We start from the raw sequence: 25,181 nt of genomic DNA, 5'->3' as shown, positions 1-25,181 counted from the left end.
CTTAACCCTAACCTTGCCCTGCTAACACTTGATCATGTCACTAAACCTAACCCTTCACCTATCCCCAACACTAAATTTGCCCTTTGAGTACCAGGTGCCTGAATCATTGGGACTAAAGCTTTTCAATCCTTTGATGATGGCAAATGTTTAATCTTTCAGACAGTTATTTAACTATAATGCAGTCAAATGTGACTTACTTAAGAAGGCAAATATGTTCATGTAATCTAAATTTAAACTATTGTAGCGCCCTTCTAGTTTAGCTAGAGGGAGCTAGAGTCCTGATTGTCAGTAAGGAAGGCTAAGCAACAGCCTGCATGTAATAGTCAGAAGGTCAAATTGAAGGTCAGAGCTGAGAAACTCTGCAGGCCGGCCCCTCTGGAATTTCCCCCTGCTCTAGGGCTTTGGAGGAATGCCCTAGAGGCAGTGGGTGGATCTGAGGAGCGGCTGGCTTGCACTCTGGATGGATACTAGCTAATCCCCAACAGGAGGTTGGAAAGGAGCTGGGGCACTTAAAAGTGCTGGAGCCTGCTCAGCTGCGGGAGAGTTCTGGTGGAAGACAGAGAGGAAGATATGAGGCTGAAGGAAGAAGGCTGCGAGGAGGCCCAGTGGGTTGGGGTCCACCTGCAGGGCTAGAGATGGAAAGGAAGAAAACTCCGAGCTCACCGACCCCTGTATGGCAGGGAAGGGGCAGACCAGCTGATAGGCCTGGTAGCAGTCACCAACCCACCAGCAGTACAAGAGATAATCTAAGTGAGTACCGCTGCACCCCCTGGGCAGATAGGGAAACCAGATTTGACACCTATCAATGGCTATTCAACTCTTAAAGTGACAGGAACCACATCCCCTGTTCAGGGATACCTCCAGATTTCTAGGTGAAGAGGAGAAGTTCATCTAGGGTCTGGGTGGTACATCGGGAGAGGCTGGCTAGCTCTCCATCAAAGACTGGGCTGCGGAGAAAGCTTGTAAATAGTTCCAGAAAGCTCAAGGAATGATTCCTGACTCTGGATGCAAGCCTATGTGAAGATGCTTGTTGCCTGGCTATGCAGGACTATAGGGGGACCCAAATCTTCTACTGACTCCTAAGGGGGTAGTGCTACACTATGTTTTTGATCCTTGCAAAACATAGCATGTTACCATACTGGAAGAATCTAAGATTTCATAATGTTAATTACCCACCATTAAACAAATAACATAGATAAAATGTGTCTGGTCATTTATTACAGATTCTCTATGTCTTCCGTGCACATTTTGCCTTGTTTCATTTACCTTTCGTCATTGCCTGTTTCAGATTCAGCAATGTGGACTAGTAAGTGTAATGCAATGCAGGTTTGGTCATAATTCTCTTAAAGCCCAAATCTAGGAAATTTGAAGATTCCCATTTGCAGTGGGGCATCACCCACATTGCAGGGAACAGCTGCTCATTTGGGTCTAGGGGGCATGGAAAATGCTCCTCCACTTCTTCACATTGCTAGATTGGTCCCTGCTACATGTTTTCCCCAATGTTCCAGCAGTTTAAGCTCTTGATGTCAAAAAGACAGATGCAGGATCCATATCCCTGCACTGGTTGTGAGGATGCCAAGAAGCAGTCAAGCATTTTACCCTTGCAAAGTGGGTCCAGCCCCACTGCAAGGGAGAATTTTTAGATTTCGCAGAGTTGGGCTTTAAGACTCCTTCAAAGCAGTCATCTATACAATTCTCCCCTCACTAATAACCCCTGGCTCTAGTGGGCATTGCTAGTGATAATGGGATTGATTTACTGAAGGCAAATATGCTGTTCACTTTGCAAGGGAATTACGCCTTAGCTTAGTGAATGTGGTGAAAATTCACTTTACAAAGAATACCCAATTACTTGCCTGGAAATTTAAAAAAAAACTGTATTTTTGCTTTCATGATTTCCTTGCAAAGTGAAAAAACTTTGTGCATTTAATAAAAACCCTAGTAAAAATCTCAAAGCTACCCCACTCACACTTTTTTCCAATGTGAGAACAGCTGTGGGGACAAGCTCAAGATGGTGCACCACCCCCAAATGTTCCTCATGCTTTGGTGTGCTAAGACCATTTTTCCCCCCATTTCTCTGTCTCTCCTATGTTTCTTCCAGGAGGGAGTGGGCGCTGCTGTTGAACCCTGAAACCGGTAGAGATCACAGGTGGCTATGCCATCTTAGTTAATGGGAGAGCATGCCTATTACAACTGCGCAGGAGCAGCTGCTGGACTCAGGGACTGACAGAGCACACAGGCAGCCACGCCAGCTGGTCCACTAAGACAGAGTGCCTATTATAACAAGCACTCTGCTCTATGTCCTTGGTCTGCTGACGTGGGGCCCAGGGGGGAGAGTGTGCCACCATCCTGCCATACAGGAGTTACGGTGACGCCAGAATCCGTGAGAGTTCCTAGTAGCTATGCCATTTCACTACACAGCCGCTCAGACTGATTCTCATGGTCTGCAGCAGCTTGACTCACTGTGGTTATGACGGCCATCTCCATGTGTCAAAGACCACTGTCTACCAAAATAGATCACCTCCAGTTGGAAATCAGTCTTATAAGAAAGGAATTGGATTAATTCTGGGACCGCATTACCAAGGTTGAGCAAGGTGTTCCCTCTACGGAAGATAGATAGCAGGACCATGCGACTGATCTTCATACCCTTAAAATCAAGATCCGCTACTTAGATGCACAGGCTGAAGATGCAGAAAATCGCAATTACAAACATAACGTATGTGTTATGGGTCATTCAGGGGATTCAGAGATTTCAGACCCTACTACCTTCACATTTTGTAACATGTTACACCCATATTAAGGATGTAACATGTAACATGTTGTGATCGGACTGGCCCCCTCACCCCCATAATCCCCATTGTGACAGCTAATGGAGGATCTTCTCCTCCCTGCTAGCTGTCACAATTTTAAAAAAAGTTATTCCGTGAATGGGAAAACTACAAGTACGGGATGTACGAGCAAGCAGATATACTGAGAAATCAGACCTGCATGGCACCAGCAATCTGCTGATCGCTCATGCAATGCCTTAGAGACTCCACAAACAAAAAATAATAAACGTACATTTTTTACCTGCATAAAAATGTGCAGTTATTATTTTTTGTTAAAAGGTGAACTTATCCTTTAAAATATGCTTGCGCAACTACTTTTGAATGCCAAGTTTTCTCTCATTTTTACTTTGGACGGGCTCATTGTATCCCTATGGCCAGGGGCTGCCCAGGACACCACCTTGCACCTTCGTCTTTAAACTGCTATATTTTAACTGCTTCCCGACCACCCTATAGCAGATATACTGCTACAGGGAGGCAGGGGTGCACAAAATCTTGTATATATATGTGATTTTGTGATTCCGGGTAGGACGGCCGGGGCTGTCAATCACCGGGTCCCGGCCTATGATTCCCCGCCGGCGCCCGGTGATTACCGTGCATCTCTGATGGGGAGGAGGATTGCTTTGTTTACTAAGAGTCCTCCTCCCTGTCAGCTGGGGCACACTGCTCTGGATGGCTGTGCACAGCACAGCCATCCAGAGCAGTGTGCTTACAATGAAGCACACGCACACCACCCCCTATGTAAAACACTCCCTGCCTAGTGCCATTACTGCAGTGTCAGTGATCTTTTTTTTAGCACTGATCACTGTATTGGTGTCACTGGGGAGGTCAGTGACACCAAGTCAGTTCCCCCCAGTGTCAGAATGCCTGCTGGAGTCCCATAAAAACGCACTGATCACCACCATTACTAGTTAAAAAAAAAATTTTAAATTCCAGTATCTATACCACCATTTGTAAAGGTTATAACTTTCACTTAAACCAATTAATTTACACGTATTGGGATTTTTTGTAGCAAAGACATGTAGCAGAATACATTTTGGTGTAAATGTATCACGAAATTTGATTTTTTTTACATTTTTTTACTGGACATGTTTATATAGCAAAAAGACAAAAATACTGTTTTGTTCTCAAAATTGTTGGGCTTTTTTTTTTATAGTGCAAAAAAAAAATGCAAAAGGCGATCAAATACCACTGAAAGAAAGCTCAATTCATGGGAAAAAAGGACGTAAATTTAATTTGGGTGCAGCGTTGCATGACCGTGCAATTGTCAGTTAAAGTAACGCAGCGCCGTAAAGCAAAAAATGGCCTGGTCAGGAAGGGGGTAAATCCTTAGGAGGGCAAGTGGATAAAGACCGTGATCTGGTCCCTTGCGAAGTCTGCTCTCACATTGCCACAGGTTGTGTTTGGACTCGTAGGCCTGAGTGTGGGAGCTCATGGGCACAAAGCCTTGGTCACCAGGGAACTATGGTGACTGTAATGATTGTGCGCAATAGGGACATGGAAGCTGTAGGAGACAGCCATCTTGTTAAGCTATCAGCCATTTTGTTTTCATGAGCAGTGATCTTACTCCCTCCCTCCTCCTGCAAAATATGGAATTTGGAGCAATAACTTTTAACAAGCTTCAAAAGAGCCTCTTATGTCAATCAGGGACAACAGAATGCAACAAACAGACCTGGTCAGAGCTGTAAAACATTAATTGAGGTCTACAGCATGTCTGTTTCCAGGAACCATGAAAAAGTCTTCCATCTGGCCTATCGTAAAACAATAATAACTCAGTCAAGCCTGTCACACATGACATGTAAGGCCATTAAAGCTTTAGGAAAGCAGAGCATGCCACAAAACATCTATCCCACAACTTAACAAATTCACACACAATTTGCAAAATCCAACAGGAATAGGACATATTAATATTAGGTATATATTTGAACGGGGAATATCATACCGATTAATTCAAGGTCATACATGACTATGTTAGCACATACGAAAGGGGAGAAAGCAGTCTCCTCCTTCCTGGGTGACAGATACATCCAAGGTATGCTGTGTTTGGTATCCCTGGATATGAAATATAATTCTGAATATTAATCTGTCAGTTTCTAGAATACCACCTGCACATACTGGAAGTCATTAATATTAGTATAAAGCTGTAGTTGGCACCCATCCCTTAAACCGGATGATTGGTCAGTTGGTCTCTGTCGACACTCCTTTAAAATCACAGAAAAAGGGAATGGCAGGACCTGGTAAGGTGGCTCTTGTTTTAACATCAACCAAGGAACACCCAAGAGAGCCACGGCAACATTTTTGCTTGGACAATTTGACTCTGCTAAAACCAGTACTTTGCAAGTATTCTCCATTTTCTACTCCTTTTATTTCTCTGTTGCGTTACTGTTCTCTTTATGTCTTTTGTAACATCCCTTTCTGTAAATATTTTAATTGCACCATTTGACCTTTTCATTAATAAACCCTATTCCTAAAAGTGTTAAAACTATCTGTAAGGCTTTTAATGCAAACTAAAGAATCCCTGTCTCTTGAAGAGTGCTACTGTATATAATAATCCTCTTAATATACCTGTCTGTGGTGACAGTGTGTAGGTTACAGACGTTTATTGTTCACATTTGTTCTTGCTAACATTGTGAAGGGTTGATAGGCCCAAAGCTATCTGGTGGCATTTTGGAGTTTGCAGGGTTAATTGCTTAATTAATTAACCCAGTGATAATCACTCTCAGGCTGATGGCACATAGATGGTAGACCCGCAAGCTGGAAAATCTTTGTGCAGGGTGCAACTGAGAGTGGCATTGTTACATAGTGACAGCACAGTGTAAGATTGGCTGATTCTTTATTTGGTGAGAAGGGTAGGGGTCGGAGACCGCGTATGTCACAGTGATCATGTGCAGCACAAATGTGAAAAACACAGTACTCCATGCAATTATCTGAATCATGCCAGAGACATTAGAACAAGGTATATTGAAGTCTAACTCAGGGTATTTAGGAATTATTAAAATGGTCTCTGTCCACTCCAAACCCCCACTACTAAAGAAGGATCTTCTGCTCATTTTCTTTCATGCTTGAGTAATACACACTAATATTCACTTTAATCCACAGTTTCATGATCTTCCATCTTTCAAGTTCTCGGTTGTGATGACTGGTCCCCAAAGCCTCTTTTCTTGCCTCCTCCCTCTTCTTATGACTTCATGACATCATGAAGAACTAGGGCCATGTCAATAGGCAGTATGACCACAGGTAGGAGTATCCACCCACATTTCAGTGCTGGAGAGAAGAGGACCTTACTACTGGTCCATAGAGTACTAGTGCTTGTTACCCATACCCTAGAAAAAAATGAGAACTGGATCCTTTAAAATCAAGCGGGCTGGGACCACTTTAGTTATTCCTGTACTGCCTGTGCTGAATTAGTCTTTAAGCTCTTATAAGCTGCCAAATGCAGTCCTTATACAATAAATATATGAAGCACCAATAAATAATCCATTGGCTGTGAGAGTGATTCATTATATATTGATTGCACACCAACTCTCGCTGAGAGAATATGGTACATGTAAAAAAAAAACAGTTACCTTATTTTTGGTCTAATTCAATTAATTAATTTTCTTGACAAAGTATTTAATCTTAAGTGTCAGATGACTAACCTCATCAAATCCCATCTTGTCCGGAAGTTTAGGTGGCACATAGATATATCGTGATGTCTCTAGGGGTGGACGATCAACTAGAAAGCAATAAGGGCAAGTTTACAAATAGAATTAGATTAGAGATTTGCATCTATTTTCATTTAAAAAGCGATATAAAACCTGGGACCTGTTATTCAGATTGGTTATTATGCTTTAGCATCTGTGTTCTCTATATTGTTCTTCGGAATCTTCAACACTATGACAAATGTACATTACAGCATAGCATGTCATGATCAGACAAGGACAGGAAAATAAAGCATCAGAGGTTATGTCATGGGTCTCAATAAAGGACTTTTGAAGCTCTGCTTATTTCCATCATCCAATTATGTGCAAACAAAATATGCTGTTTTTTTCTTTTTCTTAAACCTGATTGGGTGTTCTTTACAGTCAGGCTTCACCACATTCACTAAGCTCTGGGAAAATGAGCACAACTGCACTTGCAAAGTGCACAGTCTATTTGCCTTTAGTAAATAAACCCCAATGTGTTTGACTGAAGGTAAATGTCTCCCTACTTACCATTTGAGGTGGGACCTCTGCCCATTTACAGTATGTACAACTTAAATGAGGGAATATACAGAACTTTTGATAATCATGGAGCCTAAGTTCACACTATGGCGGGTCATGCGGCCTGTGTTTGCTCAGACATGGCAGCACATTCATTGAAATAGGCTGCTGTGCCTGCGTTTCCTGCAGAAAAAAGGTGCATGCACCTTTTTAAAAATGCGGCCCCAGGGAAACTTCTTGGTCTTTTTGACCATATGCGTTGCGGCTGAGATGCGTGCTGGTGCCATTCAGAATGAATGGCATGCATCTTGTAAGAGTAGTGCAATTTGGCTGTGGGTGAGTTGCGGGTGCAGGAACGGGTGTGATCTCTGCACCCGCAACCAACCCGCAGACAGCGGACCAGTGTGAACAAGGGCTTAATGAATGTACTGCAAGTCTCGTAAATATACATGCATTCAACATTGTTCACAGTCAACCCACTGCAGCACCAACACTTGTGCAAAGGCATAAACCACACAAAATATGTAATTTGCTTAATATCACCAAATGCACAAAAATGCCCAATGTACATCTACTCTTTAAAAATGGACCAAAACTGCCCATACACTGTGAGATTTCTAAACAGTGTGAATGGAGGAATCTCTTCTGCCAGCTATTTCATTCATACAGTAGGCACCCACAGTTGTTCAAATACCCAGATATTGTATCTGAATGGATGTTGCCTCTGTTCAGGTAATAATTTACAACCTAGCTTTTTTTCAGGCAATTAGGTGCTGACAGAGTCATCTACCAGAATGGGCCAAAAATTGATCTGTATTTGGCCAGCTTAAGCTACAGCACATGGACGTGTACATACTGTCTACGTAAAGGGAATGTACTTTTTAAATTGTTTCAGATAAACAAATAATAGAGAATTTTTTTTCCAACTTCTATTTAATTAAGATGACCCTTGCACTACATAATTATTGCTAATCTAACATATAACTTGTAAGCAAAAACTGTTTTTGGTCTGCTGGACCTAATTTTGTTTTGAGTGTGTCTAAAAATTGTCTACCTTCATCTTAGTAGCACCATGCAGGAAACCAGTTGGCATGTGTTAACTATGAAATATCACTGATTCTCCTGATTTAGTCATCAAGGACTGGCTTCTTCCTTTCCCCACAAGTAAATACAATAAGGGTGTTTACAAGATATGCTTTTACTTGACATGAGTTTACATAATTGTAGACTAAGTTTATTATGGGATTACACTGTAATGGAGGACCTGATGGTGTAATAGAGGACCTGCGTGGAGTAATGGAGAACCTGCGTGGAGTAATGGAGTACCTGCGTGGAGTAATGGAGAACCTGCGTGGAGTAATGGATGACCTGCGTGGTGTAATGGAAGACCTGTGTGGAGTAATGGAGAACCTGCGTGGAGTAATGTAGGACCTGCGTGGTGTAATGGAGGACCTGTGTGGCATAATGGAGAACCTGCATGGTTCACAAGCCTCCTAACATACTTTTTATGATGGTATGTGAAAATACATGTAAAAGTTATCACACATACAGTAAAATGTATTATAAATACATACAATGCCGCCATTGGCAAAAATGGGATGTACAGTAAATCCTGCTAAATGCCTAACATCCACCAAGTGGTCCCTGACCCCCAGGACAGAATAAGTGTACTGCACTGTATGAGCCAACACAGAAGAATTTATTTATTTCACTGCAAAGACCTGGAGGCCGTGGACTGCACCATATGTCAGCTATGCTGTTGCAGCATTTCCCGGCTTGCAGAAAATAGAAAGTAGGAAATGTACTATATTCCTCAAGCTTATACGTATAGCTCCTACAAATACACTTATATACATAAGCCTAATGCACTTAAAATGATAGAAATACAGTTATATACCATATTTCCTCTAAGAATGAATGTCACTTTCATGTGAGACCGTTCAGTACACAAGAGAAAAGTAATTTAACATGTATGTGGTTAAATAAACATTCCCAGCAGGGATGCAATCACAAAGTCATAGGTCAAATGGCAAGAGATGGCTTCAACATTGCTCCTCTAGTATACAATTACATTAAAGGTGCACCCTCCTGGAATTAGATTTCCACGGATTCCAGCAAATACTTCTTTGAGTATTGTCTGTTCCTGGAGACCAAAAGACTCCCTATACTCACAAAGAGTGCTTGGCATCGCACTTTAATTCAACCAGAAAACATTTATAAGATTTTTTTACTTAATTAATGAAACAGTATAGTGTATTTTTGGTGAACAAATATGGCATAACTGCAGCTTTTACCTTAAAGTGCAACTGTACTTTTAGTGCACTTATATGGGGGCACGTCTCCTCACCAAATGCTGTACTCATCTGTACTCGGCCTCCTGAGATTTGGATAGTGTGATCATTTTAAAGTAATTTTTTGCTATTACATATTTATTATTTTACCTTCTATATTTTTTTCTCAGAGAATAGGTGCAGGAATTTCACCCTTCTGAGTCACTTCTTGTCCCTGCCCCCCTACCCACCTCTGAACACTGTCCCTTAGTTCCATCCCCTACCCACCTCCCAGTACTGCCCCATATAGAAAATACAGAACCAAGTATCATTTTGTGGTGCTATGTAATTTGTGTGCAATTTGTTAATGATAACAAGAAAAGCGTATATCCCACAGAAAGAGAAGAAAAAGACCACCCAAGGAACAATAGTTCCCCCGGCAACAATGGGCCTCCAGAACAAAATATCCGCCCAGCAACAAACGATCTCCCAGCAGTCAGAATCAATAGTCTCTTCAGCAGCCGGCAAAAGCCCCCTTCCTCAACAGTAGAATTCTTTCAGCAGCAACTGACCCCCCCCCCCAAGCAACAACAATCCCCCACCTAAACATTAAACCTGCCAGCAACAATAGACCTCCACCAACGATAATCCCCCAGCAGCCAGCAACAATAGACCCCTCATTCAGCAGTAGATCCCTTCCAGCAACACAAGGCCCCCCCCCTCCAACAACAAATGACCACCATGCAAAAATAGGTCCCCTCCAGCAACAATAGATTCTCCAGCAGCCAGCATCAATACAACCTCCGGCACACGCCAGAACCCCTAGTCATTATATATATTCAGTGCTGGAGGTGCAAGAACTGTGTTCCCCGCATTCCTGCTGAAAAAAAAGCCCTGAATATAAAAAATATGTAGCTTAGGGAGTATCAGAAGGTCTGTGAGTGTAGGTCTTGGATTGTGAGAATGAGAGAGTAACCATTTTAAGCATGTATATGTATTATACAAATATGGCTGCCCCATGTACACAGAGAACTACATATAATCCACAGAAATTAGGTTCTGAAAATATTAACACACATTGATAAGATTTTTTTGCAGATCTATTTTACATGTACAGTATAGCTAAGAAAATAAAAACAAAAAATCAGAAAACAGTGAAAATATTTTGTTATAAAGTGATGAAAGGAGAAAAATAATGTATTTTTTTTAAAGACAGAAGAAGGCTCCAAGTACACCAGAGGCAGTGGTTTCAATTTAGCTGGAAAAAAAACCTAGGAGATAAAGCTGAGGCCAGGGTCCACTAGTGCTGAAAAAAGGGAAGGAAAAAGCTATTTTCATTTAAATGTGCTGCTGTGCCTGCATTTCCTGCGAAAACGTTTCTTGCATCATTTTCAAAATGCAGCTGCAGGAAAATCCCATGGTGCTTTGGCCCCATAGGATTTCCCTGCAGTTCCCACACATGCAAATGTGCTGCGGGTTTAGTTGCATGGGGGTGCCATTAAGAGTGAATGGCAGCCCTGTGTATCTATACAGAGCAGCGAGTTTTATCTGCGGAAGGTTGCTGGTGTGGAAACAACTGTGATTCCTGTACCCGCAACTAACCAGTGTGAACCTAGCTTTAGAGTTATTCTGATGAGCCCTGCTTACAGCAGTGGTCACAAGGGGACTGTCCATTTACACAAACGTGTGCAGTTTTCTGTGTGCAGACATGGACAAATTTGTTGGCACCATTCCAGGTAAAAGAAAAACCCTTTTCTCTGAAATAACCTTAAACTGACCAAAGTAATTGGATTCCATTATTGTGTACTGCACATTTAATACAATCAGACTTTGCTTTTGATTTTTGGTATAATGGAATATTTTAAATAAAATGATATGGACAAAAATGATGAGACCCTTAACCTAATATTTTGATGCAAACCCTTTCGACATGATCATTTGCTACAGCTCTATATGAGCCTTCTGACCACATTTCTTTTTTTAGCCCACATTTCTTGAGAAAACTGCACCAGCTACTGTATCTCAAGTTTAAGGGGTTCCTTCTCCAGATTGCATGTTTTAGCTTATTTCATAGATGTTCGATAAGATTCAGATCAGGGTTCTTAGAAAGCCACTTCAGGTTAGTCCAATGTTTTGTTCTTAGCCATTCTAGGGGTTTATTTACTAAAGCAGGAGAGTGCAATATCAGGCTCACTTCTGCTAGAAACCAATCGGCTGCTAACCTCAGCTTCTCCAATTAAGCTTTGGCAATAAAACCTGGAAGCTGATTGGTTTCTATGCAGAATTGAGCCTGATTTTGCACTCTCTCCAGCTTTAGTAAATAAACCCCTTGTGTGATGTTGCATGTGTGTTTTGGCTAATTATCCTGTTGGAAAACCCATCACCTGCAATTGAGACAGAGCTTTCTGAAACATGGCAGTATGTTCACTCTAGAATTCCTTGATAGTCTAAAGACTTCACTGGGCCCTTCACAGATTCAAGGAACCTTGTGCCAGATGCCACGGAGCAGCCCAAAAGCATAACCAAAGTTCTTCTACTGTATGTTTCACAGTAGCTACAGCTTTCTCTTTTCTGTAAGTCTTATTTTTTCTGTGAACATAGAGTTGATATAACTTATCTCAGAGCTCCAGCTTTTCTCCCTGAAGCAATGGGGTTTATTTACTAAAGCTGGAAAATCAGGCTCACTTCTACATATAAACCAATCAGTTTCTAACGTTAGCTTGTTTGATTAAGCTTTGGCAATGAAACCTGGAAAATGATTGGTTTCTTTGCAAAAGTGAGCCTGATTTTGCATTCTCCAGCTTTAGTAAATAACCCGCAATGTGTCTTGTCAATATACATTTTGGCTAATCACAGCCTGTTTTTTTTTTATTTTTGTCAACAGTAGCATCTTCCTGGGTCTTCTTTGACATACTAGTCTAAATTTTCTTTCTGATCTTTTCTGGTAAGTGTCCAGTGTTGATTATACCAAAGAGCAGAATGACAATTTTTTCATCATTTAAATAGGCTGACTGTCTGATTAGATTACTGGAGACATGTGTGATGCTAATTACATAAACCATTTAGTTGCTATGGTCCAATTATTTATACTCTAGGCCATTTAGATCATGCAATGATTTATCTATTTTCTCATTTTCTTTGCTTTATTCTGTGTCATACCAAAAGGCAAGCAGGTATACATGAGACAACTGCTTTTACTTGTATCACTTTCAGGAGGAATGAAGTATTCTTTCAATGAGCTGTATGGGTACCAACAAAATTGTCTTGTACTGAGTCAACAGTTTTACATAAACATCTGGTCACTTTTTCCCTGTAGGTTACCCTAGAGCTGGAACCTTCTTGATCTCTGTATCCACAAATAAGTTATGTCATAAAACTACTGATAACTTAAATAGAAGATTTTTACTTATATTCTACCCATTCACTCTTCACTTACTCATTGCTTCTGTAAGGACATGAGTAAAACTCTCAATGTCATCTTCTAAAGTTTGATGTGGTTTAAGAGGCACAGGAAGATATCCATAATGCTCCTTATTGCATATATACATCTGAATTCCTGAAAAAGACAAAGACATATTAGATGGCATGCCGTTTTAAATATGTAAACTTTAGTGCACAAAGTGATTAGGTTTGTCATAAAATTATGCCGTTTAGTGCATTATAAATGGTAAATATTATTTTGAAGGGACTCAATTTTAAATCTAGGTGATCTTGACTTGTAACAAAAAACATTAGGCACCTCAATCTGGTAATGTAATTGTAATCAAAATCCATCCCAACTTGTGCTTGAGCTTATTTACTCCCTAGGTGGGATATTTTCACATATTTTTTCCAATAGAAGTTCAGCGTAATGTAGCCAGAACTGTTGTTTTTGCAAATTGTGGCAAGCATCTATATAGACTTTATGAATTTTCCCTCCCATGGCTTACACATTACAGGCCACCATTCTGGATAAATTGTATTTCTTAAAGGATATATTCACCTTTTAAGAAAAAAATAATAAATGCACATTTTTTGCAGGTAAAAAAATGTGCATTTACTTTTTCTTTTTTTTGGGGGGGAGCCTGATTGCTGGTGCGATCATCAGATTGCTCGTGCTATGCAGGACTCCTGCAGATCTGTCAGTGTATCTGTGTGCTCGTACCTCATACAGGCAAGCAGATACACAGACAGGAAGAATCAATGAACTACCACAGTACTCAATAGCACCGTGGTAGTTCATTGAGAACTACAGGTCAACAGCCTCAAAGTTTATTGGGACTCGGAACTTGTGGTTTTCCCATTCACAGAATACTGTGTATGAGTGACACGGCCAGGCAGGGGGAGCCCCATATGACTACTTTTTTTAAAATTGTGATAGCTAGCAGGGGGGAGATCACAATGGATTGTAACAATTGTAACTAGTAACAATTGTAACTTGTTATATCCTGAATATGAGTGCAACATGTAATATGTTATGAAAGGGGAACTTCTCCTTTAATTGTACTTTTTCATCATAAGGGCGCATGAACACTGCAGTTGTCAAACACCTGTTTCACAGAGGTATGGCATTTTTTTCTGACCCTAAACACCCCTCTATGTTAGCTTATGTGTTCATTCACACATAGGTATTTACAGGCATTTAGTGGCAGGGGTGTTTAAGGGCAGAAATATGAATGCAATAAAATCATGAACACACTTGATGCACCTGAACACATCTAAACACATCTCCTAGATTGTAAACTCGAAAGAGCAGGGCCCTCAAACCCCTCGTGGATTGTTTTGTCACTGTATTGTCTCATGTTCTGTCCCCCAATATAATGTACAGCGCTGAGCAAACCTTTTGGCGCTATATAAATACTGTATAATATTAATAATTTGATAAATGCAGTTTTAAGTGCGTCTTTAATGCTGCTTTTCTGCTGTCAGGAGAAAAGTGTTCAGAAAAACATAGTGTGCATGAGGCCCTAGGGAGTCTGACAAGAGTAGACTAAATTCTCAAATTACAGAGTGACTCTTCAACCAACTTAGTATCTAAATTTGTTATTACATTATAACATTACAAGTCTTTAAGTTTAGTCAATAAAGCAGTGCAAAAGGCAAAGGTACAATGCAAAGTGCATTGATAGAGTATCATAGGTTTCAATAGACCACCTGTGTTGCTAATGGTGGACTTAATCTGCCACAATGGCACAAATTTTAAGGAGTGCCTCCCAGTTTTTAGCACTACCCTATAATAAAACCATTGGAACTAGGTAGCATTGTCCCCCTGACCCTTACTGGTATAAAGTCATATCTTGCACCCTGCGTCAGCAATGTAACAACCTTTTACACCTCTGAAGAACCCAGGACCTTTTCATTTGGGGCACTCTACTATTGTAAGTTCACTGCAATGCAGCAAATAAGATCAATAAATGGAAAGGGTTCATGGCAAGGGGAAGAAATTACCTAAGGTAAAGAAGTTCAAATTCCAATTGTGCATTAAAATCCCTTTGTCTGTAACTAAATCCTGATTACTCCATGTGTTTTCCTATGCATTTGTATATATTTGCTGTTTACATTTTTTTATTGATTGTACTGTAATTTTCTCATTCAGCTTATACACACACCATTTATAATACTGTGATGTTAATATATTTGCAGTGGCATGCAAAGACTACAAACATGCACAAGATGGCAGTATATTTCAGATAAAAATATGAAATTTTCTCTCAAGGTTGGGCAATTACATGCATTTAAAGTGACACTAAACAATATTCTTATTCTCCAAAATTTTTTTCATTAAGTCATGTACAGGGGCGGACTGACAACTCATGGGGCCCCCGGGAAATAGGGGATCATGGGGCCCCTGTGTCCTTGCCCAAACTGAAAAAAGCCTATGAAAAAGGTACCAGGGGCATCTCATGGGGCCCCCTACTGACCCCGGGCCCTCGGGCAGTGCCCGAGTTTCCAAATGGTCAGTCCGCCCCTGGTCATGTATTACTGTATTTCTTACTGTATTTTTTCCCCTTACTTCATGTTTGTTTGGAACGAGCAGTGCATGTTAGTGCACACTAAAAATACCAATGGTTCATAATCAAGAGTGCCTAGACTATCTCGGGAGTGAGAAAAAGACTAGACATACAGTAAGACCATGGAAAACAAAAGTAGTCCCCCTCTAACAGGGTGCAGCAGCGAGAAAAAGATATTTCGAGATTTGGTGGGGGTTGAGAGCAATAGAAAGTACTTTTCTGAGTTAAAAATACATGATTGGAACAACCCCTTCTTATCGATTACTGACCAGGGACACTGGTTGAGTTGCTTTGATGGACTTTCGGATCTGTTCCTGGAACTATAGTTTCATCCTTCAGCATTCTTTTCATAGCCTGGATTTTCAAGTATACTCATACTTTACACTTGAGGGTGCTGACTTTGCTTTGGTTCATGACCAGGCCCCTTGAGAGGATATCGAGATTATCCCTGTCCCTTCTTTCTTGTACTCCCCCCACTCCTCTTTTCTTCTCCCCCCCCCCTTTTTTTTCTATCTTCCTTCATCTCATGTCTTCTTTGTTTTTCTTCTTCTCAGCTTTACCCTTTAGTCCTCCATAGTTCCAGACTCTGCAAGCCGGATGTGTTTTATGGTCTGACAGGCCCCTAGGGTTTAGGTTCTTAGATTCCCTTTTATACAACATTTCACTCTTGGTACGATAGATGCCCTACCACCGTTCCTGTAACTGGATAGCTAATTAAAATGTTTGACTTTACTGGCCAACAACTGGAACCCTTTGGAATGGTTGCCTCTTCCACGCGTGTTGGAGGTGGCCTATTGTCAATACTTGTTTCTGCTTGCTGTTTGGTACATCTACTGTTTATGTATTGATATGTTACATCTCTTACTTAACATTTCTGATGTACATTTTACATATCTTGGATTGTGCTGTGGTTTTATTTTTCTTCTTGTTTTTATTTTCTTTCACGTTTTGGGCTTTGTTACAATCATCATGATGTGACTGTTCCTTGTATATGTCGAATGTCAATAAAGTTCTTAAGAAATTAAAAAATATATATACTTGAATAGAATATATATATATACAAAACCCAGAGTTTTGTGGCAACTTAAAGCCATGTAAACATAAACATTGTGATTCAACGGAGACAAAAGCATCCTTTGTATTGTAAAGCATTTTTGTTAGGATGTGTTTATGATGTGTTTGAAAAGATTATGCATTTGTAATAAACCCAATGTAAAATTAGTAAAACAAAATGTAAGCTAATGCACACCCAAATCATAACATCAGTACATAAAGGGTAATCACATAAATAAAGGTGCTGAAATCATAGATTGGGTTTCCTAAAGAAAGACCCAGGAAAATTATTATATAAATAAATAATAAGCAGCATTCCAAACAGCTAAATTTTAGATTTTCATATATTAGTGAAAGAAAGCACCGTATAGAGACATAACAGTACATCAGAGTACAGATCTCCCCACAGCTCCTCTCTACAGACAAAAGCAAACTCTCAGGTACACGCTATATATCAGGGGTGGACTGACAACTCATGGAGCCCCCGGGAAATAGGACATCATGGGGCCCCTGTGTCCTTGCCCAAACTCAAAAAAGCCTATGAAAAAGGTACCAGGGGCATCTCATGGGGCCCCCTACTGACCCCGGGCCCTCGGGCAGTGCCCGCGTTTCCAAATGGTCAGTCCGCCCCTGCTATATATACATTTTCACTAGAACATGGAGGAGATCCAGGCTTAAAAGCACAGCAATTAACTAACATCATTACACATAGATAAATACCAGAAAATAACCTTCAGCTGGCATGCAGACACTCAGGATCAGGCCGAGGTGGGAATCAAAATGTTTCAGAATAAACACTCCTTTCTTAAGTGAGCCGTACCTCCACTTACTTTTAGCCTGGATTTCCTCCCTGTTCTAATGAAAATTTATATTATGCTGAGAGTTTGCCTTTGTCTAGATAGAGGAAGATGTCTCTATATGATTTTTTCTTTCATTAATATATGAAAATCACGTGAAAGTTAGCTGCTTGGGGTGCTGCCTATTATTTATTGATAAATCCAACATACCTATGTTCAGTTTGAGGCAGGTTCAGTGAATGTTATTTAAGTTTAGGTACCACAGCAGAACCCAGCTGTAGTCAATGTGAGCCAGATTTAAAAAAACAGTTGTAGACATTTACTTAGCTAACAGGCAAGGGATTGTCAGACAAATGGCATGGGAAACTGTACTGGCGTACCATGCAATGTCCAGGGGAATCAAAGCATAAAAAGAAAAAAAATAGCATATACTTCTGTTTGGCAGGGAGCAAACACTAAAAATACAAAATTCCATTAAATAGCAGGTCCTGTCCCTGTCTGTGAAGTGACGCATCTGTATGATGTATACAACCTTCTAAAGCAAAACTGATATTTACAAGAAAAATTGTTTAAATCGTCAGCAAAATGAGAGCTCCCGGCCACTTCTTTTGGTTTGTAAACAAGTGGCCGATGAGGGTCTGATATACTGTAGATATTAATGGGAGACCCCACAAAAAAAACACAAAGGGGTTCACCCACGTTGATGAGGGCGCTTGCCCTCATCAACATGGGAACTATGTGCTTTCTCCCTTGACAAGGTACCCCCCATGTTGAAGGCATGTCACCTGCCTGGTATGGTTCAGGAAAGAGGGGGAGCATATGCCCCCCCCCCTTTCTTTTCTTGGCCAGTCAGGCAGAATGCTCAGATAAGGGTAAGGGTGGATTTTTAGGAGAGACATAACACTTTTTCTTTCTATATGTTTGCATGGGGTCCCTTCTTAAAATATATACCAGACCCAAAGGGCCTGGTTTGTATTATGGGGAAACCCCCCATGTTTTTTTTTTAACTATTCCTGGTCCCTTTGTTTACAAGACTGGGGTTTCCCGGCCAGTAAATGAATGGGGGTGGGTGATGTCCCTGGCAGATGCTGGCACTCGCTGCTTCCTTACCAACCAATGACAGGAGAATGAAGCTGCATACACTATATTGCCAAAAGTATTGGGGTGCCTGCCTTTACACGCACATGAACTTTAATGGCATCCCAGTGTTAGTCCATAGGTTCAATATTGAGTTGGCCCGCCCTTTGCAGCTATAACAGCTTCAACTCTTCTGGGAAGGTTGTCCACAAGGTTTAGGAGTGTGTCTATGGGAATGTTGGATAATTCTTCCAGAAGCCCATTTGTGAGGTCAGGCACTGATGTCAAATGAAATAAGAAAAATTAATAATAGCGCCTATGGTCAAAATTATATAACTTACTAATAGTGTACCAGCTGCAAAAAATCACCATATATAAAGTGTACCAATAAATAAATAATTTGCGCTAGTAAATGTGTATAAAAAGAAATCATCAAATCATAAGTCCAGAAAAAAATATATATATGCCAATACCACAAAAAAATAAAAAAAACTTTTAAGTGCAAAAAACTTTTGTGCAAAAAAAGTGTCTAAATATGAAAAAAAATTTTCACCAAAAAACCTTGATAATATAATGGCAGATCATCCATAAATATATCTTCAGAAACGGAAACTCTGCAACACACCGATCCTCATCGATCGAAATAACAGGATGAAAAACTTTGTAGTTAATCGAAAATCCACTTCTCCAATAGATAAAGGACCACCTTCAAACGTATCCATGGGGGGAAATGCCAAGCACTCGAGAGAAACAGAAAGACTTCATGGTGCAATATTATAAAAACCAATTCCTTTATTAGGTACTCATTGCACTTACTCAAGCCAAAAACATAATGACGTCACATCAATCAAGCTCCGTCCTACGCGTTTCGTCATCGACGTCCTCCCGCTCCGTGAGGACGTCGATGACGAAACACGTAGGACGGAGCTTGATTGATGTGACGTCATTACGTTTTTGGCTGCCAGCTACTGCGCATGTGCTGAGTAGCCAGGCTCGTTTATGTGATTGCTGTTATGCTGTTGATGCTGGTGTCGGCTGGGACACCTCTTGAGTAAGTGCAATGAGTACCTAATAAAGGAATTGGTTTTTATAATATTGCACCATGAAGTCTTTCTGTTTCTCTCGAGTGCTTGGCATTTCCCCCCATGGATACGTTTGAAGGTGGTCCTTTATCTATTGGAGAAGTGGATTTTCGATTAACTACAAAGTTTTTTCATCCTGTTATTTCGATCGATGAGGATCGGTGTGTTGCAGAGTTTCCGTTTCTGAAGATATATTTATGGATGATCTGCCATTATATTATCAAGGTTTTTTGGTGAAAATTTTTCATATTTAGACACTTTTTTTGCACAAAAGTTTTTTGCACTTAAAAGTTTTTTTATTTTTTTGTGGTATTGGCATATATATATTTTTTTCTGGACTTATGATTTGATGATTTCTTTTTATACACATTTACTAGCGCAAATTATTTATTTACTGATGTCAAATGAGAAGGCCTGGCTCGCAGTCTGTGCTCTAATTTATCCCAAAGGTGTTCTATCGGGTTGAGGTCAGGACTCTGTGTAGGCCAGTCAAGTTCCTCCACCCCAAACTCACTCATCCATGTCTTTATGGACCTTGCTTTGTGAAATGGTAGGCAGTAATGTTGGAACAGGAAGGGGCAATCCTCAAACTGTTCCCACAAAGTTGGGAGCATGGATTTGCCCAAAATGTCTTATTATGCTGATGCCTTAAGAGTTCCCTTCACTGGAACTAAGGGGTCAAGCCCCTTTTCCCTTTCGTAAAAAAAAACAAGATGGTACTTTTCAGGTACTGATTGTTCAATAAATTTGATTATACTATTCAACTGTAAAAAAGGATTTGTGTAGCCAAAAATTCACTTTAACACGTCTTTTCTCTTCTCTTACATTTTCCTTGGCAATGGTTCCGACTCATTTTATATATTTCTCTGTGCTAAAACAATGTTATTTTACTATGGTTGTATACTTTTTGTACATTTTAAAAGTAGGAGCGCAGCCCTATTGAAGTAACAGTGGAAGATACTACTATCCTACTTCTTCAGCAAGGATGTGCAAATTGTAGTACCCAGACACCCATCAGTTTGATGGCATGATTCTTTAATAGGTGCGCTTGCTAATCTTACTATGCACTTAGTCCACTGCTTTATTGAAAAAGCCTGCATATGTGTAAAAACATTTGCTGTGTAAATACATACCTGCTTGCCTGCAGGAGAAGGCAAATATAATGATGTCATCAAATGACCAAGTAAAGTCTGGATGTGGAGGATAAAACTGAAGATTTTGAGATGCTTCTTTTCGAAGGTCAATGAGCATTGTTGAATGGATCATTGGTACAGGGTAACAACCTGTTTTCTTCCATTCTCTTATGACAGCATACTCAGGAGTCCTTTTATAATACCCCTTAAAATGGATTACAACAGGAATACAAAATTACAAAATATAGGCCAGAGAAAAAAAAAGTTACATTTATCTTATATGATAAAATAATAGTTTATCTTTTTCTAAATATAATAAAGCCACCATTTTATCTCTAACAACTGTGTGATTCCAATGTAACATTAGCAGGTGTTTGCACTACACGCAGTGGAATAGGCAAATATAAGTTTAAAATTGCAATTACATATAAGTGCAAACCTTTTTTTATAGTACCAGCTACAAAATGGTTGACTAAATGGGAATGATTCACTGAAGAAATAAGAGCTTGTTCACTTATTCAAGCGAATGTTCACTTTAGAAGGTATAAAAGGTTTGCATCAGTCATCCTGTCACATGTAAGCAAAACTCCTGTATGTTTTTTTTTCTTTTCCCTAACACATGATTGGGTATATAAAGCAAACAGAGCTTAGCTTTATTTACTAAGCTAATGGGATCTTCTTACTGACAGGTCATATCATGGAGCTCTCTTCCTGGCTTTTGCCCTCTCCCATTCATATTAATTGTGATCTGCTTTGTGTTTAGAAGTTCTCCAAACAAATGGAGCTTTAAGCACATTTGTAAAGCACTCCGTCATGCTTTATAAATTTTAGCTTTGTTTTTTTTTAAATGATAATATCTAACTTATTGCGTGATTATCGGGCATTGAACAGTTAGATTGTGTCACCTAGTTTTTTGCTACACATGGCTTCTGTAGCAAGACCCTCACAACAGCACCTCTCAACAATTTACATGAGGAGTTACTCAAGTGCATACAAAATATTAGGAACCATTTTATAAATGTAGCACTACCCTCTTGAGAGCACAGCCAGGCAACCCGCACTTTCCACACTTGCAACCACAGTCAGTGAACAGTCCATGAGCTTGGTTTTTCTTATTTTATTAGGGGATATAACTTGGATAGGGTAATAGGGATTATGGGATGCCCAACTTGACTGAATCAATGCACGGGAACAGCTTCCTTTGAATTTACAGAAACAGATCTTGAACTGTTCTTTTCCTTGAAAGTGGTCAGTCATTTTGGATCAGTAGCAACTGCCCCTTACAGGGTAGGAGCTAGCAGCCTCTCTGAAAGTTAGCTTAGCTTGTTGCAAACTATGTGCATAGATATCTCCTCTCCCCTGTAGAACTGCTCCCATCTTCACAGCCTGCAGACACTACCAGCCCTCCTGGCTGTTCTGAAGATCTCCCAGGACAAGAAGGACAAGGATAAAAGATTAAGCACAGCACTGTCCTTTGAACACCTGCTACATGTGGCAGTCTTTCCCCTTATGAATCCCTGGGTGTGCTGATGCACACACGCTGTCCTTCTTGCTCGCACTGCTCCCAGACCTTGATCCTGTTCATATTGTGATGCTGAATGGATTCTCCTGAGTCAGCCTAACCCTAGTCTGGAGGCCAGCCCCCCTAGACCTAGGAGACCCCTCCAGGCCACTGGCAGCCTCCTCAGCACTGCATCTTCCACCTGACTCTCTTGCCAGCCTGACTATCCCATATTTATTGGTTGGTCTCACCACTCTACCAGGGCCTCAAACATGGGATTGGTTAGACTCTTATAAGCATGCAGATTAAGTCTCCACCCCTTCTGCCATTTGGTTCTGGAAAGTTCCATGGTCCTCCAGAACCAGGTGGAGGTGATTGAGTCCCAACCTGTTAGGCCATCCAGCCTAACCTGCAGTAACCCAACCTAATTACAGACTCACACAGTTACCATGAGTCATACACAATTAAATTACCTACACTAGCCTAGTAGCACACTACAGGGTGCTACATAAATATACCAATTTCATACTACTGCAAAGTCATTGCATGAGTAGAGGAAGTCTAACATAAAACACTGGTACTATTCTTTTTTTACAAATGTCTAGCCTGTAAGATGAAAATTGCTTAAGATCTCGACAATAACATTTTTATTAAGGAACAGTAACAGGGTGAAATGTATTTGAAAGTATAAAGAATACATTTCATTGCTGTGTAACAGTGGTCTCCAAACTGCCCTGGGGGGCTGGATGTGGCCCTTTAACTGCCTATATCCAGCCCTTGGGGCACTACTCCTCCCACTGACACCAACAATGAGGCACAATTCCTTCCACTGATGCTGACGATGGGGCACTGTTATTCCCTGTGACACCAACAATGGGGCTCTATTTCTCCCAGTGACACCAACAATAGGGCACTATTCTTCCCACAGACACCAAAGATGGGGCACTATTCCTTCCTTTGACACCAATGATGAGGCACTATTCCTCCCACTGATACTAATGATGGGGCATTATTCCTCCCACTGATGCCAACAATGGGGCACTATTCCTCCCATTGATACCAATGATGGGGCACTAATCTTTCCATTGATACCAGCGATGGGGCACTATTCCTCCCATTGATACCAATGGTGGGGCACTATTTCTCCTACTGATACCAGTGATGGAGCACTGTTCCTCCCCCTAATGCCAAAGATGAGACATTGTTTACTACCACTGATGTCAGGACATTTTCTAATTCTGCTGTTCATACTGTGGCCCCCCCTAAAGTCTGAAGGACACTAAACTTGGCCCTTTGTTTAGAAAGTTTGGAGACCCCTGCTGTATAATGTAGAAACCAATTTGTTCATGTTAAAACCTCCATATATTAGAACAACTTTAGCAAAGTTTTGTTCTGAACCATATCTTACACTGCAATGGTCAGCCATATTTTATTAATGATTTAATACTTGCCTGAGGTGTCATACCACACCAGAAATTGGAGTATAATGTCCGAGATTCCAGCACAGGGGCCACAATTGTTTTATTTTCTTCAATCAATAGATTTAATGTTTGAGGATTAGTTAAAAAGTTGTCTGCATCGATGTACTATCAAAAAAAAAGGGATTCAAAAAAGAAAGTACATATTACATGAATTCGAAAAAAAACCCTCTATAAATATATTTTTAATTTAGCTTACACTGAGAGTTGATCGATGTTTTTATTATTATAATTGATGACGGCAAAGGTTAATTGCAAAATATTACTCATTTAAATCTTAATTGCAGTTGGTTCCAAATAAAACCAAAAGGAACCAATGCGTTTTAATTACTTTAAATGACAAATGTTCAATAACTGACTTACAAGGATATAATCAGACCATTTTTCTCTTGCAGTGCGCAGTGCAGCCTGACGAAGTTTAATCACATGGACAAATCTGGAAGATGGCCAGTGCTTTGGTCCAAATTCATCAGTATAAGATCTACAGAAAGAGAGTAAGAATGAAATTCCAAGATCAACTTTCTGATAATTATTAGGTTCACATAATTAAATTAAAAATTAGTTTTGTACATAGTATGTTTGCAAACTACAGCTGTGATCAACAGTCGTGAAAATTTCCAACAATTCTCCTGAGCTTTATCCTTTTCATTTATGTACTGCACTTGTTCTTGCAGAACACCTGGCCATGTAATCATTAAATGTACCATATATAGGAATATTGTATTTATATTACAGATTTTCTCCAGGCCTGAGCACAGCATTAAACAATAAAGTCACAGCAACATCTCTATGTCTGAATTTTGGATTGAAAACCAATCATTATTAAATATATGATTTATATTAAACCACTGCCTTGGATGGTTTCATGGAAATAGCTAAATACACAGATAAAATACATACAAAGGAGCTGTTTTACAAGACAAAGGATTTGTATTCTTGTTCATCCAGTTCTGAGATATACTACTGAAAACAACTCTAAAGCTGGCCATACATGGATCAAAATTTGGCCAGTTCAGTAGGGACTGGTTGAGATTTGGTTCCTGTATCGGCAGGCTATAGCTGCTAGCAGTAATCACTGTGTTCTGCCAGCTGAGAGGGCAGAACACAATAGCGATGCAGGAGGCATGTGCCCATCACACGGACTGTGTTGATGGAGGAATCGAGTGATGGTGGAAGGAAGGAAAATGGAGTCAACTATGGGCTACCTTAGAAGAATCTCTATCACAACTTTTTATTCCTCTTTTTCTCCTGTTCTCTGCTCACCCTAAGCACCACTGATTAATATGGTCGGTCAGTGTTGATACAGCTTTGCCAGGAGTTTAGAGGCAGGGTGTTCAGGGACAGAAATCTTTTGGACAGAAAAAAATACCTGACTCATCTAAACATGTGTAAACATATAACATGCCTAAGTACTAGGCACCTTTAGAACTTGAGTGTTTTGTCATTTCAATAGCCAGAATAAAATAAAATTCTGGTCAATAAAAAAAACCCCCAAGCATGTGATGCACCTAAAAACATGTTTGCAAAAATGTGGGTTGGGGACATTTTTGAAGGTGCTTTTCTCCAGCTAGATGAAAAGTGTTTACAAAAGCCCCAGTGTGAACAAAGCCTTACAGATTAAAACTGGTTATACACTAGTAAATTTTCCTTTGTAATTTTTCATCTTTAGAACATTCATTCTATTTACTAATGGTTTGTGGGTTCAAATCGATATTCGTTTTCGATCATACTAATGAGAAATTTCAAAGGAGCAGGATGGAAATGATTTCTTGAAAGAACAAATTTCTAGCAGTGATA

General features: G+C 40.2%; 1 protein-coding gene across 2 annotated transcripts in view; it reads right to left on the bottom strand.

The window, feature by feature from the left end:
- COLGALT2 (collagen beta(1-O)galactosyltransferase 2) overlaps positions 1-25,181 on the bottom strand; it is a 126,972-nt gene that overhangs the window by 33,334 nt on the left and 68,457 nt on the right. For both annotated transcript variants that reach the window (XM_089678828.1, XM_089678829.1), the window contains exons 3-7: positions 23,748-23,865; positions 23,358-23,492; positions 20,406-20,610; positions 12,710-12,829; positions 6,461-6,537 (exon numbers count right to left, since the gene is read on the bottom strand). In XM_089678828.1, coding sequence (XP_089534954.1) covers positions 6,461-6,537; positions 12,710-12,829; positions 20,406-20,610; positions 23,358-23,492; positions 23,748-23,865 — 655 coding nt within the window. The remainder of the gene's footprint in view (positions 1-6,460; positions 6,538-12,709; positions 12,830-20,405; positions 20,611-23,357; positions 23,493-23,747; positions 23,866-25,181) is intronic.

This window comes from Staurois parvus, unplaced genomic scaffold (genome assembly GCF_062004578.1).
Source record: "Staurois parvus isolate SC_StPar_1 unplaced genomic scaffold, SC_StPar_1.0 ptg000210l, whole genome shotgun sequence".
NCBI lineage: Eukaryota > Metazoa > Chordata > Amphibia > Anura > Ranidae > Staurois > Staurois parvus.
The sequence above is the reverse complement of the archived record's forward strand: the minus strand, read 5'-3'. Positions and strand labels throughout refer to the sequence as shown.